A 16,274-nucleotide genomic window follows, 5' to 3' on the forward strand; every position below is an offset into this window, starting at 1 on the left:
AAATGTATCTGATCAGTAATAGAGATGAATTATTTAGTGATTTTTTTTGGTTTTGGCAATAATGCAAAAATACACAGCAGAAAAGAACTGTGATAGGATAACCCTTCAAAGTATTACATTTTGGGCTTTCCCCCATCTCCCAGACTGTACCAATGAATAGACATGTGTGATAAGAAAATCAAGGTGACAAATATTCAACCAAAAGAGCTACTGACTTAGAAAGATTCAGGTACATTCTGACAGAGTTTTTGTTCCCAGAGATAAGTTAAGTACGTTCTCAGAGCAAATAGAGCTGCGAAAGAGAAGAGGTGACATGGACAAAAAGGCAATGCTTGGGGTGAGAAACCACAGTCCCCCTCTAGAGCCTGAATGTCACTAGCCCAGGGCACTGCTTAGAAAGTGAGGCAGAGCTGAGTTGATTCTCTCATTGTTATTCTGTAGGTTCCAAAATTCCCCAGTAGTCAACACACTGTCCATCATTTGTCCAGTTTGAAGTGCTGCTTGCCTGTGTCCCAGAATTTTCCTATTTTCTGATTCACTATCTGTTGGGAATAATCTCCTACCCAACAACCCAGGACACTCATAAACACCATTTTGTTGTCCTTTCTGTCCCCAGATTGAAGAGTAGAAGACTTGTAGTCCTGGATGGGTGATGGTGGAGAAGGCTTGGGCACTTTGTAGGGTAATGTTGGTGATACCAGTTTGGTCTAAAGAAAGCAGGATTATTTGGAATCATTGTGATTGATTGAGCCAGGATGGCAGCCAGGACAGCAGAGGAATGCATGACTCTGTTACAGAGTGTTAAGAAGTGTTCAGAGTATTAAGCAGAGAATTCTAGAGCTGGGAGAGAACTTGGAGAGCTTCTATTCCAGCCTTCCAATTAGCAGAGGAGGCCCGGAAAGGGTACCTGACTTGCTCAAGGTCAGATAGCTGGTTAATGGCTCAGGCTGAACCATAAATAAAATGTTCTGAGTGAGTTTAATTGTCTCTGCTGCACAGCACAGGCAAATCTGGCTTGGGAGTTCTTTCTTTGGAGGCATTTCTCTCTGATACTCCTTCAGGTCACGCTAAGTTGAATGGAGGGTCCATCTCCTAAGTTCTTCGAAGCGCCAATTCAATAATAGCTCACAATGATTCCAAAGTTTTGTTTTGGATTTAAGCTAGTTTATTACCATAAGATATAGTGAAGATATTTTTTTCACAGTTGGTAGAGCATAACTGCTTATAGACCAGCGGTTCTCAACCCGTGGGTCGCAACCCCTTTTAGTATTTTATGTCTTTAGGAACTTTTTAAAGGGAAACACTAGTTTTTAGCACCACTTTATGTATGTCAGTGTACCAGAGTTTCTCTTATGTGGCAGATACAAAATGTTAAAGACTTCTCTTAGGGATTGATGGAACATTCAAATAAAACCTTTGTTTATGGGACCCAGGGATAGCCAGGTACTAAATAAATAAAGAAGTGTTTCTCATAAATATTGATTTCCAATGAACATTTTATACTCAATTTTTAACATTTCACACATTGTTTCTGCTCAACCAATTTCAGGACTTGGTGAAAAAGTTGAGTGGTCGGCTGGGTAATAGGATAACACAAGGGAAGCCTTTTTTCCAAGGCTGGTATGTGAATAAAGTACCTGCAATCATAAAAAGAAATAAAATAGCTTTAAAAACAATAATTTTCACACTGTTCACATGTACACTGGTCCAGGGTTATTGGGTGTGGGAGTATTGATCATGAGAGTCAGCCAGCATCCTTAACTCTCCAACCTCCCCGCTTAGTGACCCAGAAGCTCTCTGATATGTGTGCCTTTCAGCGCATTGAGCACTTTACTTCTGCCAAGGAAGCGAACTTCATTAATAATGTACCGGGCATTGGAGCATTCATAAGGAAGCCAGGACTGCCCTCCCCACAGTGTGAGCTGAGGCCCTGCTGCTTGTTTTCTCAGGCAATATTCAGTGGGGAGTTGAAATGGAAGCCAAAGCTGTGGTGACCACTAGGGCTGAGTTAAAGAGAGGAGATTAGAGTTCTTCCCCATGGCCTCGGGAAAAGTATAGGGCCAGGGGAACAGATAACAGGGACAAAACCTTTAGCTATTTCCTGGCTTAAGGGATGGCTTAAAGAATTGGTTCTTAATCCTGGGTGCACATTAGAATTACCTGGAGGTTTTTTTTTGTTTATTTGTTTTGTAATGTCCATGCCCAGACCCCACCTCAAGAAAAACTGAATTTCTACATATGAGATTTGGGTATTAATATTAGTTTTTAATATATATATATTTTAATTGCTTTTAGAGAGGAAGGGAGAGGGAGAGAGAAATAGAAACATCAGTGATGCAGGAGACTCATTGATTGGCTACCTCCTGTACCCCCTTCCCCCACTGGGGGTCAAGTCCACAACCCAGGCATGTGCCCTTGACTGGAATCGAACCTGGGATCCTTCACTCTGCACGCCAACGTTCTGTCCACCGAGCCAAACCAGCCATGGCTATTAGTATTTTTTAATAGTTGCTGTGGTGATTCTAATGCACAGCCAGCTAAAAATCACTAGTTTAAAAAAAGGGTCACAAACCTAAATTAAATGCCCACAGTAACATATTAGGAGTAAGGGTAAAAGTAAGGATAGGGGAAACAGTGGCAAATTATACAGTATGTTATCACCTAGGAGGGCAGCTGCTATTGAGCTCCAGCCAACTATATTGTCATGGAAAAGTATGGCACTATTTTTTGCCAGTACTTCTGATTTTTAAATGTGCATAAGTAATTTTTAAAAATTGGGTTATGTAATACATGCCACAACACGGATGAACCTTGAAAACATTATGCTAAGTGAAAGAAGTCAGGCACAAAATTCTCTATATTGGAAGAGACCATTGATATGCAATGTCCAGAATAGGCAAATCCTATTTTGAGACAGGAAATAGATTTGTGGTTGTCAGGTTGGGGGGCGGGGGGATAATAGGGTATGACTGCCTCATGGGTATTAGGTTTCTTTGGGAGTGATGAAAATGTTCAGCAATTAGATAGTGATTATGGTTGCACAACACTGCAAAATGTATTGAAAGCCACTAAACTGCATACTTTAAAATGGCGAATTTCATGATATATGAATTTTACCTAAAAAAAAAAAAAAAGTGAGGAAAACTTAGGTTGTGTGAACCAACTCAGAGCAGGCCAAACAGAACCCTGTTATAGGAGCCAGAGTAAAACCCATATTGTAAAACCACATTGAGAAAAAAATACAGGAACCACAAATTGGGCTAAATTTTCTTGAAAGCCAACCTAAGGCTGCAGTGTATGCCTCCACATCCTTTTATGTCTCCGTGAAAACTGGTGGCAAAGCTGTGCCTGCTGCACCCTTTTCCTCTTAAGTCAGACACAAGCTGGTATTTTGCCTTGATCGGTGCTGATGCAGGGCTGTACAGCTAAGTGCGCTGGGCTTGGCCAGCCTATAAATAGAAGTAGGAACCCCTAAGGTGCAGAACAAGCTGGCTGATGAAACCAGTGCTTGCTATTCCTGCTCTTTCCTGCTGCTTTGTTACTGAGAGTAAGAGGGGTACGTGAAACAAAAAAAAACCCCACTAATAATTGTTTCTTCTTTACCAATTTTCCCCCCAATGATTCAGTTGAATTCACAATCCATCATTTTTCATCCCCTTCAGCAGTGTTTGTTACTCTTAATTCTCACAGCCTGTTATAATCATTACAACTTCCGTGAGATACTGGCTGCAATAAATACAATGAATAAGAAACAGTTCTTCAAAGAGAGTTTGATATTTCACTAGTCTTTTCTAGCCTGGGAATATATTTCAGAGGGCAGTGGTTCTTAGAAGTCCCCAAATCCTGCCTTACCACTGATCAAAGTGAAAAAAAAAAATATATATATATATATATATATAAAAATTAGAATTAGTTGCCCGTGTTGCAGTTTTGCATGAAGATTAGAAACAATTGGATTTTAACTGCAGATTAGATTCAGACTTCTTACCTGAATTCTTCTCTGTAGTTATTCCTAATGTACTCAGCTAAAGTCTTGCTGTACTGCAGGCAGCTCTTGAGGATGTAAAACTGCTGGTACAGCAGAACTGCTTGGCTGGGACTTAACAGCTGAAGTGAAGCTGAGAGTCCCTTCACCAGCTGTTTCACAATACTGGCCACAAAAGTAACCTAGACAAGGAAAACACAGTTACACGTAGGTGGCATGCCACCCATAGAGCACCTACTAGTATTTCAGCTGGAGCCTCAACTAGAAATCTAGGCTCAAGCCCACACCACCGTTATGCCAATGCCCTTGCACTATTTCTCACTGAAATGGTACTCAGAGCATAAGACGACAGACCAGCTGGGTTTACCAGTTGCCCCCCCACAAGCAGAATCAGAACTAGTACCGACTGTCAAGGACATTGGGCTCCAAAATGGAGAGAAAGCCCTGGACGCAGTTGTGGAAACAGAAGGGGAGCTTGGAAAGGTCTGTGGCCTCCTGTAGTAGGAATGTGGTTTCTCTTTTACTGTTAAACGTAAATGGCTGACTTTCAGAGAAGGTTCTGCAAGGCAGTGGTTCTTAAAAATCACCTAGGCAACTCACTAAACATGCAGAACCCTGGGCTTCACTTCCAGATATTTACCGTAAACGATTCTGGTGGATTTGTTCTCTGCGCCACACACTGAGAAACACTAAGTGAGAACGGGGCTTGACACAAGCAAGTGATGTTGAGGTCACTGGTCGCTGGGGTTTTCATCAAACCCCACTTATGTTATCATTTCTTAGGGGGAAATTACAGTGGAAAAAGTAGCAATAGTGTGATTTTATTGGGCTCCTGCTTCTCACACACACAAAAAAGCAAAGCTGTCATTCACAACAGAACCAAATGTTAAAAAAAAAAATAAGAAAAACAGTGGATTCTACAAGTGTTGTTTTAATTTGGGGGGAGGTTGTTGGGGAGGGCGTGGTTGGGTTGCATTTTCAAACTACTATCCATAAATGTAGGCTACTATAAAAACAGAAAGGAATGATGGTGCCCTTTTAAGCTCCAACCAGCAAGTCACTCTGCACGCCCATTAGGTAGTATCAATTAATGTGTCACCTTTTCTCCTGATGTTGCTGCTGGCCCTTTCTAAGTGAGTTTTCCAGATCCATTTGCACATATTTACTAAATATTGTGTCAGGCAAACACAGATTGAGGTGAGAGAGTCTGGAGCAGCGGGACAAAGCAATGCCCGTTTGGAGATTAAATTTTTAACTTCTGCAGCAGCTTGCTTTAGCCAAGTAGGAGAATCAGCCAGAACTGACTGTCTGTGCGGGTGTATTCAATGATCCCTACAGTTTCCTTGCTTGTAAATTTTTCTCAAATGGTCTATTTCTGCCTGTACTTTTTAGAACTGGGTTAATATGGAGGCTTTCAACCGTGTTTGTGGGGTTTTTTGTTTGTTTGCCTGCTTCTCTTCATCCTGACATGTTTTACAGTCACAGACTGGCCTCATACTCTACTCAGTTCCTTTGGTGAACCAACCCTAGAGGTTGATAAAGAAACTTTCCTAATGCTTGGAGTCCTTAGACCCCAAATTTCACACTTCAATTCAGATGATAGGGTTTGCAGCCACAGCACAGAAAAAGCGTCTTGCATTTTGCACATACGAGCTTCTGTTGCTGTGAATGACTATAACTTTGACATTCCTCAATGTGGGCCTGAGACTGGTTAGGGTCTGTGTGCTGCTAAAGGAGCCAAAGAGATGGACTCAATCCCTGTATAATGCAATTAGCTGTACTACTGACAAATGTAGCCTCCTCTGGCTCCAGCCAGATTTTTGTCACAGGGATCTGGCATGAGAATCTAGATTCCCTAGGACAGACTTAACATCACTCTAGAACAGTGATGGCAAACCTTTTGAGCTCGCGTGTCAGTATTTTGGAAAACCCTAACAACTCTGGTGCCGTGTCACATATAGAAATATTTTTATATTTGAAACCATAGTAAAACAAAGACTTATATTTTTGATATTTATTTTATATATTTAAATGCCATTTAAAAAAGAGAAATCAACCATGCGTGGTTTATAATTGTCTCAATTATCCATGAATAAGTGAGATCATGTGGTATTTTTCTTTCATTGACTGGCTTATTTCACTTAGCATGATATTTATTTTATATATTTAAATGCCATTTAACAAAGAAAAATCAACCAAAAAAATGAGTTCGTGTGTCACCTCTGACACGCGTGTTATAGGTTCGCCATCACTGCTCTAGAACAACAGCTCCAAGAAGGAGCCTACTAATGGTCAATGGAGGCATGTTTGTATACAGAAAGAGAACTTACTGCCTCATGTTAAATCCTCCATTAGCGCCCTAGCTGGTTTGGCTCAATGGATAGAGCGTCAGCCTGCGGACTGAAGGGTCCCAGGTTCGATTCCGGTCAAGGGCATGTACCTTGGTTGCGGGCACATCCCCAGTAAGGGGGTGCGCAGGAGGCAGCTGATCGATGTTTCTCTCTCATCGATGTTTCTAACTCTCTATCCCTCTCCCTTCCTCTCTGTAAAAAATCAATAAAATATATTTAAAAAAAAAATCCTCCATTAGCAATGAAGATTTAGTTTGGACTATTACCTTTTGAAGAGATTTCCAATTAAATGTCTGGTGATTGAATGTATACATGCATGAGTAAAGGAAACTAAGTTTGGGGAGATGAGAAGAGATTAAGGAATAAAGCCTTTATTCAAATTAATTAAATATATATATAGTTTTAATCCTCACCCGAAGATATGGTTTTATTGATATTTTTTTCCAGAGAGAGAAAGAGAATCATCAATGTGAGAGAGAAACATCGATTGGTTGCCTCCCATACACGCCCGGACCAGGGATTGAACCTACAACCTAGGTGTGTGCCCTGATGGGGAATCAAACCCATCACCTTCTGGTGTATGGGAAGACACTCCATCCAACTGAGCCACATGGGCCAGAGCCAGCAGACATTTTATTGAACGTCTATTACATGCCTAGCTCAACTTTTACCCTCATGGCATTTGGAGTCTGCTGAGGGAGAATGATGTATCCACCATGATAGACTAGGTTATTCTGTGGTAACAAATCTCACAAAATATCAATGCTTTGCTTGAAACAACAAAGGCTTATTACTTGCTTATACCTTGTGTCCCTACTAGGTGGTAGGGGGTTCTGCTCATTGTAGTTACTCAGGACCATCTGGAATGTTGCCAGTCACCATGCCAGAAGGAAAGAGAATGCAGGGAAGCATGCACTGGCTCCTAAACCTTCTGGCAAGAAGTGACAAGGCTACTTCTGTTCACATTCCATTGGCAAAAGCAGGAGCAGAGACCCACCTAACTTCAGGTGGGGTGGGAAGTACAATCCAGGAATCTTGTGTCTAGAAGCAGAGAGAGCCAGAATATGTGTAGGCATTAATGGCTACCATAGGAAAGAAACAAATAACAACACAAACAAATGTGAAATTCAACAGTGACAAGTCCTGTGGAGGAAGGGAAGAAGGTGACATGTTGTGTCTACATGTGCCTATAATGGGAGAATCTGACTTAAAGGTCAGAGGACCATCTACCCACTCCACTCAGGAAGGGGTACTGAGGCCTGAAAGATGAGTAGAAGTTAACTAGGTGGGAAAGAGGGAAAAGCATTTCAGACAGAGGGGTAGTAAAGGTCCTATAATGGAGGTGGGGGTCTTAGGGTTGGGCAGTAAGAGACGCAAATAGCTGGGAAAGTGAGGGATTAGATGAGGCTGTAGGGCCATAACATGCACACCTTGTAAGACATAATGAGTTTAGTCTTTATTCATTATGTCATTTTGAGAAATTTAAAGCAAGGGATGACATAATCAGATTTTTATTGTGAATAGATCCCTCTGGCTGTAATCTGGTGGAAAGGTAGGGGCAGACTACGTAGATGTGATTATAGTGTCAAGGAGAGAGTGACATTATGGACTGGAATGGTGGCTGCTGGGACAGAATGCCCAGATGTTATAGTCATACTCGCCAACTCCTACTTCCTATTTAAATAAATGTTCATTTTTTTTCACTTAATTACATAGCCAGTATTTTAATATTCTATTTTATACATATATCTTAGGATTTTTCATCAAATAAAGATCCCATTTAACATGTTGTTTCAGTACCTTAAACATTCAGGCCCCAAGTATAAAAACATTTTATTTTAATTAGATAATAAAATCATCAGACATATAGTTTGCTTCTGTTTTACAAACTTCACCACTCATAGAGAAAATGTGTGTTTTATTAATTAAGCACAAGAGCATCTGTTTAATAGCCTTGGGTGGTTTTGTTTTTACTTCTAGATACTTACTATGGGGGGATGACTCTGTAGCAAGGACATCATCCAGCTAAGAGCAAACTTGATTGACCCCAATCCAAGATTTCCCTAAAAGATGCATGGAAATAAACCAGTTATATTCGTCGGGTCCAAGTTGTGCCCAAAGGGACACTCATTCTCAAGTACATTTTATCCTTATTTAATCAAATCTTTTAAGTCAGTATTTAAGAAAATAAGCTAGGTGAGTGCTTAAGAGCAAAAATAATACAATTAAGTTAGCCAGTCTTGGAGACCATCTCTAATACAAGCATTTTAAAGGTATATTATTAATCATGTGATATATAATCATATAATATACATACATAATAGTTGTGTGATATATACTAATCACAAAATATAATATATATAATAAAAATATATATCATACCTGCTGAAAGACAAGAAGTATCTCATATAAAAGTGCTGTAGCTGTATCTGTATATTCCAGGATAAGCTTCTGTAACTAGAATTTTAAATAATAATTAATGCAATATCATTGGCAGAACCTAGTTCCTTTTAGGTACTCATAAAAAATTTTTTATTAACTTAAAATACAATTAGTTTGGCCAGTTTTTCTGTTTCATTTGGTTTAGTCATTCTCAAAAGAGTGGCTCTCGAAAAGACAACACATTTAATAGTGGCTAAGAAAGTGGGTTAGGGAAAAAAGATACAATGGCCCACAGAAAACTAACACCAAAAAAAAAAAAAATGCACACTTCATTTGCAAAATCATTCAGATCAACAATCCAACTTCTTTTCAAAACAGTAGAAATATGCTCCCCAGAATTCAGATAAGAGACTCAGAAATTTAAGCTTATGTGCAACTTGAACTATAACTCCTGTAGTATGGGTAGATATAGGGCTTAGAGACATTTTTTTTTCTCTCAAGAACTCCAAACAGTGTGGAGGCTGTCTTTTAGCCCATCGGCCACTTGGTGCATGAGAACTGTGTTGTGGGCATGCTCTAGGCCAACACATTTTTCCTCACAGTAGTCTTTGCCAGGAAGAGCTATAGTTTGAAATCGCTCCCTCTAATAGACCTTGGAACAAAAATGTGTATATGATCTGCCCATGGCCACAGTAATAGCCCAGGTGCAAAAGATCAGCAAGTCCAAAAACAGGAAACTCAGACCTATCTATTCTGCTCTCTAGACATTTTCATATTTTGGAAATACCGTAGCCAGAGCAGACCGGTTAACCCCAAACCAAACTGCTTATTTTCCCTTTCAACCTATTCTTCTTATTGTAATTCCTATCTGACAACCAGGCCTGAATCTAAAAGTCATCTAATCTTCAGACTTTATTTCCACATCAACCTATCAATTCAATTTCCCAAAATGTCAGGAATCTAGCCTCTTTATAACTGTGATCCCTTTTATTTTCTTCATTTACTTATTCAATAGATATGCATCAGACTCTGTAGTAGGTGTTGGGGATACAATGGAGAGCAACAAAGACATGGTCCCTACCATACGTAATATACAATCTAGTGGGGAACATACATCATTCTAATAAATAAATGCATAGAGGCAAACCGAGGTAAGGGCTATAAAAGAAAGATACAGGAAGTGAGGAGAGCTCTAAAAAGAAAGCCTTGTACCATTTGGGGGTCAAGGAAAGCTTCCTTGCGGCCCATACCATCCCTCACCTGGACTACTAAACTAACTTCTAACAGCTCACCCAATCTTTACTCTTTAATGTCTAATCCACTCACTCACTCCACTGTTGAAAATGGTATTCTAGATGCTCCATATATAATCTATAATAATATATTCATGTTATATTTGACTAACCTCTTTTTCCCCAACCAGACTATAAACCAGTGGTTCTCAACCTTCTGGTTCTTTAAATACAGTTCCTCATGGTGTGACCCAACCATAAAATTATTTTCGTTGCTACTTCATAACTGTAATGTTGTTACTGTTATGAATCGTAATGTAAATATCTGATATCCAGGATGGTCTTAGGCGACCCCTGTGAAAGGGTCATTCGACCGCCAAAGGGGTCGCGACCCACAGGTTGAGAACCGCTGCTATAAACTAATGAGGACAGAGACTGTGTCCATTTTGCTTCTTATTTGGACTCCATTGTCTAGTACACTGTTTAGCTCATTGATTCTCAAATATTTATTGAGTGGATGAGTGAATTTAAGAGTTTTCTAAAACATAATTCTGTTTATATGTATAAGAACTATCATATCATGTCCCATCTTTTCAAAAAATTCTGTGTTGACCTGCACAAAATAAACTAATAAGCTGATTTATTCTATCAGAATAAGTACTTTCTAGCAATTTTGTTTCTAATGTTTTAGTAAAACCTTAGAAGAATAAGTAACTCTTGTTGAGTTTACACTACTTAGGTAAGGAAATGGCAAACTAAGACAAGAGAGGTAACCTAAAATCTCTAAGACAGTGCTTTTATACCCAATAGACTCCTTACTACAGAATTACATATAGATACATATTTTGTATAGAGACAAACAGATTTATCTAATGTCTATAGAATGCTAATTACTTTTTTAGTATACATACCAGATATGTATACTAAGGAAATTATTCATATAAAATGGATATATTAATGTTGACAAAATAGCTATCAAAGTTTTAAGGTTAATGACAAAATAGTTATTCTTTGATTTAATTATATGTCTATGTTCTGCAATGTCACAGTCCACATTAGAAGACAAGAAGCCGGGGACCTTATATATCACTAGAGGCCCAATGCATGAAATTCATGCAAGAGTAGGCCTTCCTTTCCCAGCTACCCGCACTGGCTTCCCTCTGGCACCCGGGACCCAGGCTTCCCTCACAGCCCCGGAAGGACATCCGGTCTCATTAGTATGTTTTGCTTTTATTATTATAGATGTTTAATCTATCCCAAAATACTCATCTCACCTCAGCATCCAAAGTCGTCTCTACTAAAATTGAATCAGCCACCGAATGGATATCAAACACAGGACAAGATTCTGGAATCTGAGGCTTGCTAATTAAAATTACCAAGAGATTAAATAGTGTTCCCCTGAAAAATAAATAAAAGGCAATTAATGAGTAAAGTCTGAAAAGAGAAACAGTGAAGCCAAGTTTGCAGACACTGAATAGAATTAATGCTTAAAGGTACAAAGCATTGTAGACTGTTCTTCACTGAGCTTTTGGATCCTTGGACATGTAGACAGATGTCTAGAGATAAGACATTTAAATGAAAATATAATTTCTTGATCTTTTAGCTCAGAGTAAGTACAGTTTTAGAAGTTCACATAACTTGGAAAGCTCAGAAAATCTGGATTTAAGGGAAAGTTGGGTGATCTCAATTCTAGCAGTATTTTCCAAAGGGTTTTTTTTTATGGATTAACAATTTCAGGCAACATTATAGTAAGTAGATTGTGTTCAAAAGAGGAATGAGAAATATTTGACTTAACCAAGTTCACTGGATATCTTTACTACAGAACTTCTCAGAGGCTTTAATATGCTAATGTTCATGCCCTGTATATCTCCAGGACAAAGAAACAGTGTAAAGCATTTTTTAAAATATGTTTTTTATTTATTTCAGAGAGAGGAAGGGAGAGATAGACACATCTATCGGCTACCTCTTGCATGCTCCCTATGGGGATTGAGCCCACAACCAAGGTATGTGCATGACTGATAATCAAGCCAGAGACCTCTTGGTGCATGGGATAATGTTCACTCAACTGAGCCATGCCGGCATGGCTGAAGCATTTCTTAAAATACTTATTTGATCACAAGTTTTTTGATTCTAGAATCCTTTTTTAGACAAAGCATTTCAGAGGGTTTCCTGTTCTACTAAAGACCACTGGCTATTAATAAAACTAATATTAAGCCCTGGCCAGGTTGCTCAGTTGGGTGGAGCGTCATCAAAAGGTTGCAGGTTCGATTTCTGGTCGGGACACATTCAGGAGGCAACCAATCAATGTTTCTCACACCGATGTTTCCTTCTCTATCCCTCTCCCGCTCTCCCTTCCCCTCTCTCTCTAAAATAAATAAATATATCCTTGGGTGAGGATAAAAAATAATAAATTATTAAACGTTAGGTCTTTTGCTTTCAAATTCAGTGTACTGTCCACTAATGTACAGTAATAAATATCTTAAATGTTATTACATGTTTGAATAGTATACCATGTGATTTGAAAATAAAAAGAAAAAAATCATAATTCAAACTGAGGTGCCTGAGATGCTGGGTTAATTACCCCATCTTCATATGTGTAGTGTAATCCATGTGTACTTGAACAGGAGCTGAAAGCAGATGACTAGAAATACAGTTGACTAACTGATGACAAGATCAGAGTAGCTTTGACAGGTAAGAGTAATAAAAACATTTCAAATAGGATTTTATAGAAATTCTCTATAACCGTAAGCTTTCCTCTCATAATGGATTAAAGAAGACTATAAACAATCCCTGTTTAATAATAGTTGAGGCTTCTTGCTCTTTTTACAATCGTTGAAATTATTACTATGATTAGAAGTTCATGATTAACAACAATTCTAATAAAAATGTAATTTCCCCCCCCTTTCCTCAACTCAAAACAACAGATCTAGTTCTCATATCTGTAAAAGAAGAATCATGTCAGTTAGCACACTTCTCAAAAAAAAAAAAAAAGCAGGATATGTCCTATGGATATTTGCTCATGTTTTATTCAGCTATTTAAAAATGGACAATCTTCATGCAGTGCAGCCACCTCATCAGGCCCATCAACTCCAGGGCCACTGGAAGATTCAAATTAGTTCCCAAGTAATAAAAATCCAGCCCAGAAAGACAGCCATCCTGTCGTCCCACGCCCCGCCCCGCGCCCTTTCCCCCCCCACCCCCGGCCTGGCATCCTGGTGAGGTCAAGAAGGAGGCCCCCAAGAAAGATGATCAGCCCAAGGGGGAAGAGGCAAGAGTGGGCAAGGCCAGGAAGGCCCCCCCCAACAGCCAGACAAGACCACAAAGGCCCCTCCTGGTGCCAGTGGGCCCCATAGAAAGCCAAAGGTTAAAGACAAAAAAAAGGACAGCCCAGAGATGCCAAAGCCCACAGGAAAGCCAAAGCTAGGACTCAAGTTTAAAACCCGTGGTCACCAAGGGTGAAAATGGTGTGACTTCCCCAGCAAAAAAGAAGATAGGGAACAAGGTCCTTAAGGTCTCTTTAAAGTGGTCTTTAAAGAGGCCACTGCCCAGGGTGCTAGGAAAGGGTCGAGGACCAAGGCTGCTGCTACTCCTAAGGACAATGAGTCCAAGATGGTACCTGTACCACTGATCAGGAAGACAGAGGTCCCCAAGGGCCCAAGAAGGCTTGCCATGTCCACCAAGGCCTCATCATCAAAAGAAACCAGTATAAAGGCAGAAGCCAAGAGCTAGAGGCAGGGTGGAGAGACACTAAGACTCAGAGTTTTTATTCCCCCCCAAAAATCACTTTATTAATTTTACTATAACCTATTTATCAATAAAGAATTTCCCCCCTCACAAAAAATTAAATAAAAAAATAAATAAAAATGGCCAATCTTACTTTTAGAAGACCCTTCCAAAACTAGCAAAATACTCCATTTAGAAGCTTTTCCTGATATTAAGTTTGAACTGACAGTCCATTCACTATTATATTTAATTATAGTCCTTTATTTTCAACCACAGCTTCTTTTCAAAGTATCACATATCTAAGGCTAACGCTCAGATTCTGGTTCACTTGCTGTGATAATATATGACTTCAATCAAACAATACTGAAACATGAAAGGATTGTGGTATGTTTCAAGAAGAATACAAGGAAGTGGGGTTGAACTAATAAAATCTCCACTTATGAGAAAATAGAGGAAAATACTGAAATGATTCAATGCTTTTTTTATTTGCTCAAATGGAACTTAATTTGTAATCTACGCTTTCTGCCAACTCAATTTAAAATCCACTAGGCCAATAATAGATACAAGAAATTTTCATCTAAATGGTAGTTTCATCCTGAAAATAAAGACTTACAGGAATGACATCACAGCCTTAAAAAATGGTGCCAGCAGTTTGATACTTTCACTGTTTGAATTGTTATTATTTCCAACGTAAGAATTTTGAATGTATAATATTTTAAAATACAGACTTTGAAAGGCAAATTCAGCCTGGCCGGTGTGGCTCAGCAGTTGAGTGTCAATCCCAGGAATCAAGAGGTCTCCAGTTTGATTCCCGGTCGGGGCACATGCCCAGGTTGGGGCCTCGGAGCCCAAGGAGTGGCATGCAGGAGGCAGCTGATTAATGATGTTTCTCTCTCATAGATGTTTCTATCTCTCTATCCCTCTCTCTCTAAAAAAAAATCAATAAAAAACATTTTAAAAAGAAGAAAGGCAAATTCATAGCCTCAGATTTCAGTGTATAAAAAGCAGAATTCTTATATGGCTTCCAAGATTTCTGCCCTCTTGTATGTACACTCTCTGTAATCCCTCCCCCTTAAATTTGGGCAGGACTTGTAAATATGTTACAGTATCACCATGATGATTATACTTTGTTAGATGAAAAAGGTGAAGGGATTTTGCATATTTCATTAAGGTTCTTAATTAGTTGACTTGAGTTAATCAAAGGAAGGTTATCCTACAGAGACCTGATCTAATCAGGTGAACTCTTTCAAAAAGAGCTTTGCCCTTTCCTGGGCTCAGAGGTATTCTCCTGCCAAGAAGCAAGCCATCACGAGGATGCGGAGGAAAAGGAACCCTCCTGCACTGCTGGTGGGAATGCAGACTGGTGCAGCCACGATAGAGAACAGTATGGAGTTTCCTCAAAAAATTAAATATGGAACTCCCATTTGACACAGTGATCCCACTTCTAGGAATATATCCTAAGAAACCAGAAACACCAATCAGAAAGGATATATGCACCCCTATGTTCATAGCAGCACAATTTACAATAGTAAGATTTGGAAACAGGCTAAGTGCCCATTAGCAGATGAGTGGGTTAAAAAACTGTGGTACATCTACACAATGGAATACTATGCTGCGGTAAAAGGAACTCTTACCATTTCCAACAGCATGGATGGAGCTGGAGAGCATTATGCTAAGCGAAATAAACCAGAGGAAAATAAATATCACATGATCTCATTCATTTGTGGAATATAATGAACAACATAAACTGATAAACAAAAACAGATCCAGAGACATAGAAGCATTGAACAGACTGTCCAATCTATGAGGGAAGGCAGGGGTAGGGGGACCCGGGGGAGAAGGGGTGAGAGGGTAAGAGATCAACCAAAGGACTTCTATGCATGCATATGCACATAACCAATGGACACAGACAATAGGGGGGTGAGGGCGTGTGCTGAGGGGTGGGAGCAGCCAAGGAGAGGTCAATGGGGAAAAAAGAGACTTATGTAATACTTTAAACAATAAAGAATTTTTTTAAAAAAGAAAAAGGTTAAAAAAAAGAAAGAAGCAAGCCATCATGAGTTTATAGCTATAAGGAAATGTATTCTGCCAACAACCACCCACATGGTCTTGGAAGAGGACCCCAAGCTTCAGATGAGATTGCAACCCCTGCTGACACCTTGATTTCAGCCTTCTGAGACTCTGAGCAGAGGATCCAACTAAAATATGCCAAGATTTCCTGATCCACAGAAACTGTGGGATAAAAAATTTACATTGTTTTAAACCACTGAGTTTGTTACAGAGCAATAGAAGACTATTGATTTATACAGTTATATAAGACTAGAGGCCTGGTGCACAAAAATTTGTGCACTTGGGGGTGGGGGGTCCCTCAGCCCAGCCTGTGCCCTCTCACAGTCTGGGACCCCTCAGGGGATGACCACCTGCTGGCTTAGGCCCGCTCCCTGGGGGATTGGGCCTAAGATGGCAATCAGACATCCCTCTGGCAGCCCAGCAGCCCTCAGGAGATGTCCACTTGTCAGCGGGGAGCAGGCCTAAACTGCAGTCAGACATCCTTAGCGCTGCTGAGGAGGCAGGAGAGGCTCCCACCACCACCGCCGCACT

The 16,274-nt window shown here is 39.8% G+C and overlaps 1 protein-coding gene across 1 annotated transcript in view; it reads right to left on the reverse strand.

Annotated features, from left to right (window-relative positions):
• Positions 1-1,191: 1,191 nt before the first annotated feature.
• Positions 1,192-16,274, reverse strand: part of LOC102774014 (chromosome unknown open reading frame, human C12orf56) — a 68,758-nt gene continuing 53,675 nt past the window's right edge. The window contains exons 9-13 of the mRNA XM_015567751.1: positions 11,225-11,348; positions 8,719-8,793; positions 8,325-8,399; positions 3,989-4,167; positions 1,192-1,637 (exon numbers count right to left, since the gene is read on the reverse strand). Of these exons, the coding sequence (XP_015423237.1) occupies positions 1,511-1,637; positions 3,989-4,167; positions 8,325-8,399; positions 8,719-8,793; positions 11,225-11,348 (580 nt within the window). The 3' untranslated portion in view covers positions 1,192-1,510. The remainder of the gene's footprint in view (positions 1,638-3,988; positions 4,168-8,324; positions 8,400-8,718; positions 8,794-11,224; positions 11,349-16,274) is intronic.

Source organism: Myotis davidii, unplaced genomic scaffold, assembly GCF_000327345.1.
Source record: "Myotis davidii unplaced genomic scaffold, ASM32734v1 scaffold523, whole genome shotgun sequence".
NCBI classification, from domain to species: Eukaryota; Metazoa; Chordata; class Mammalia; order Chiroptera; family Vespertilionidae; genus Myotis; species Myotis davidii.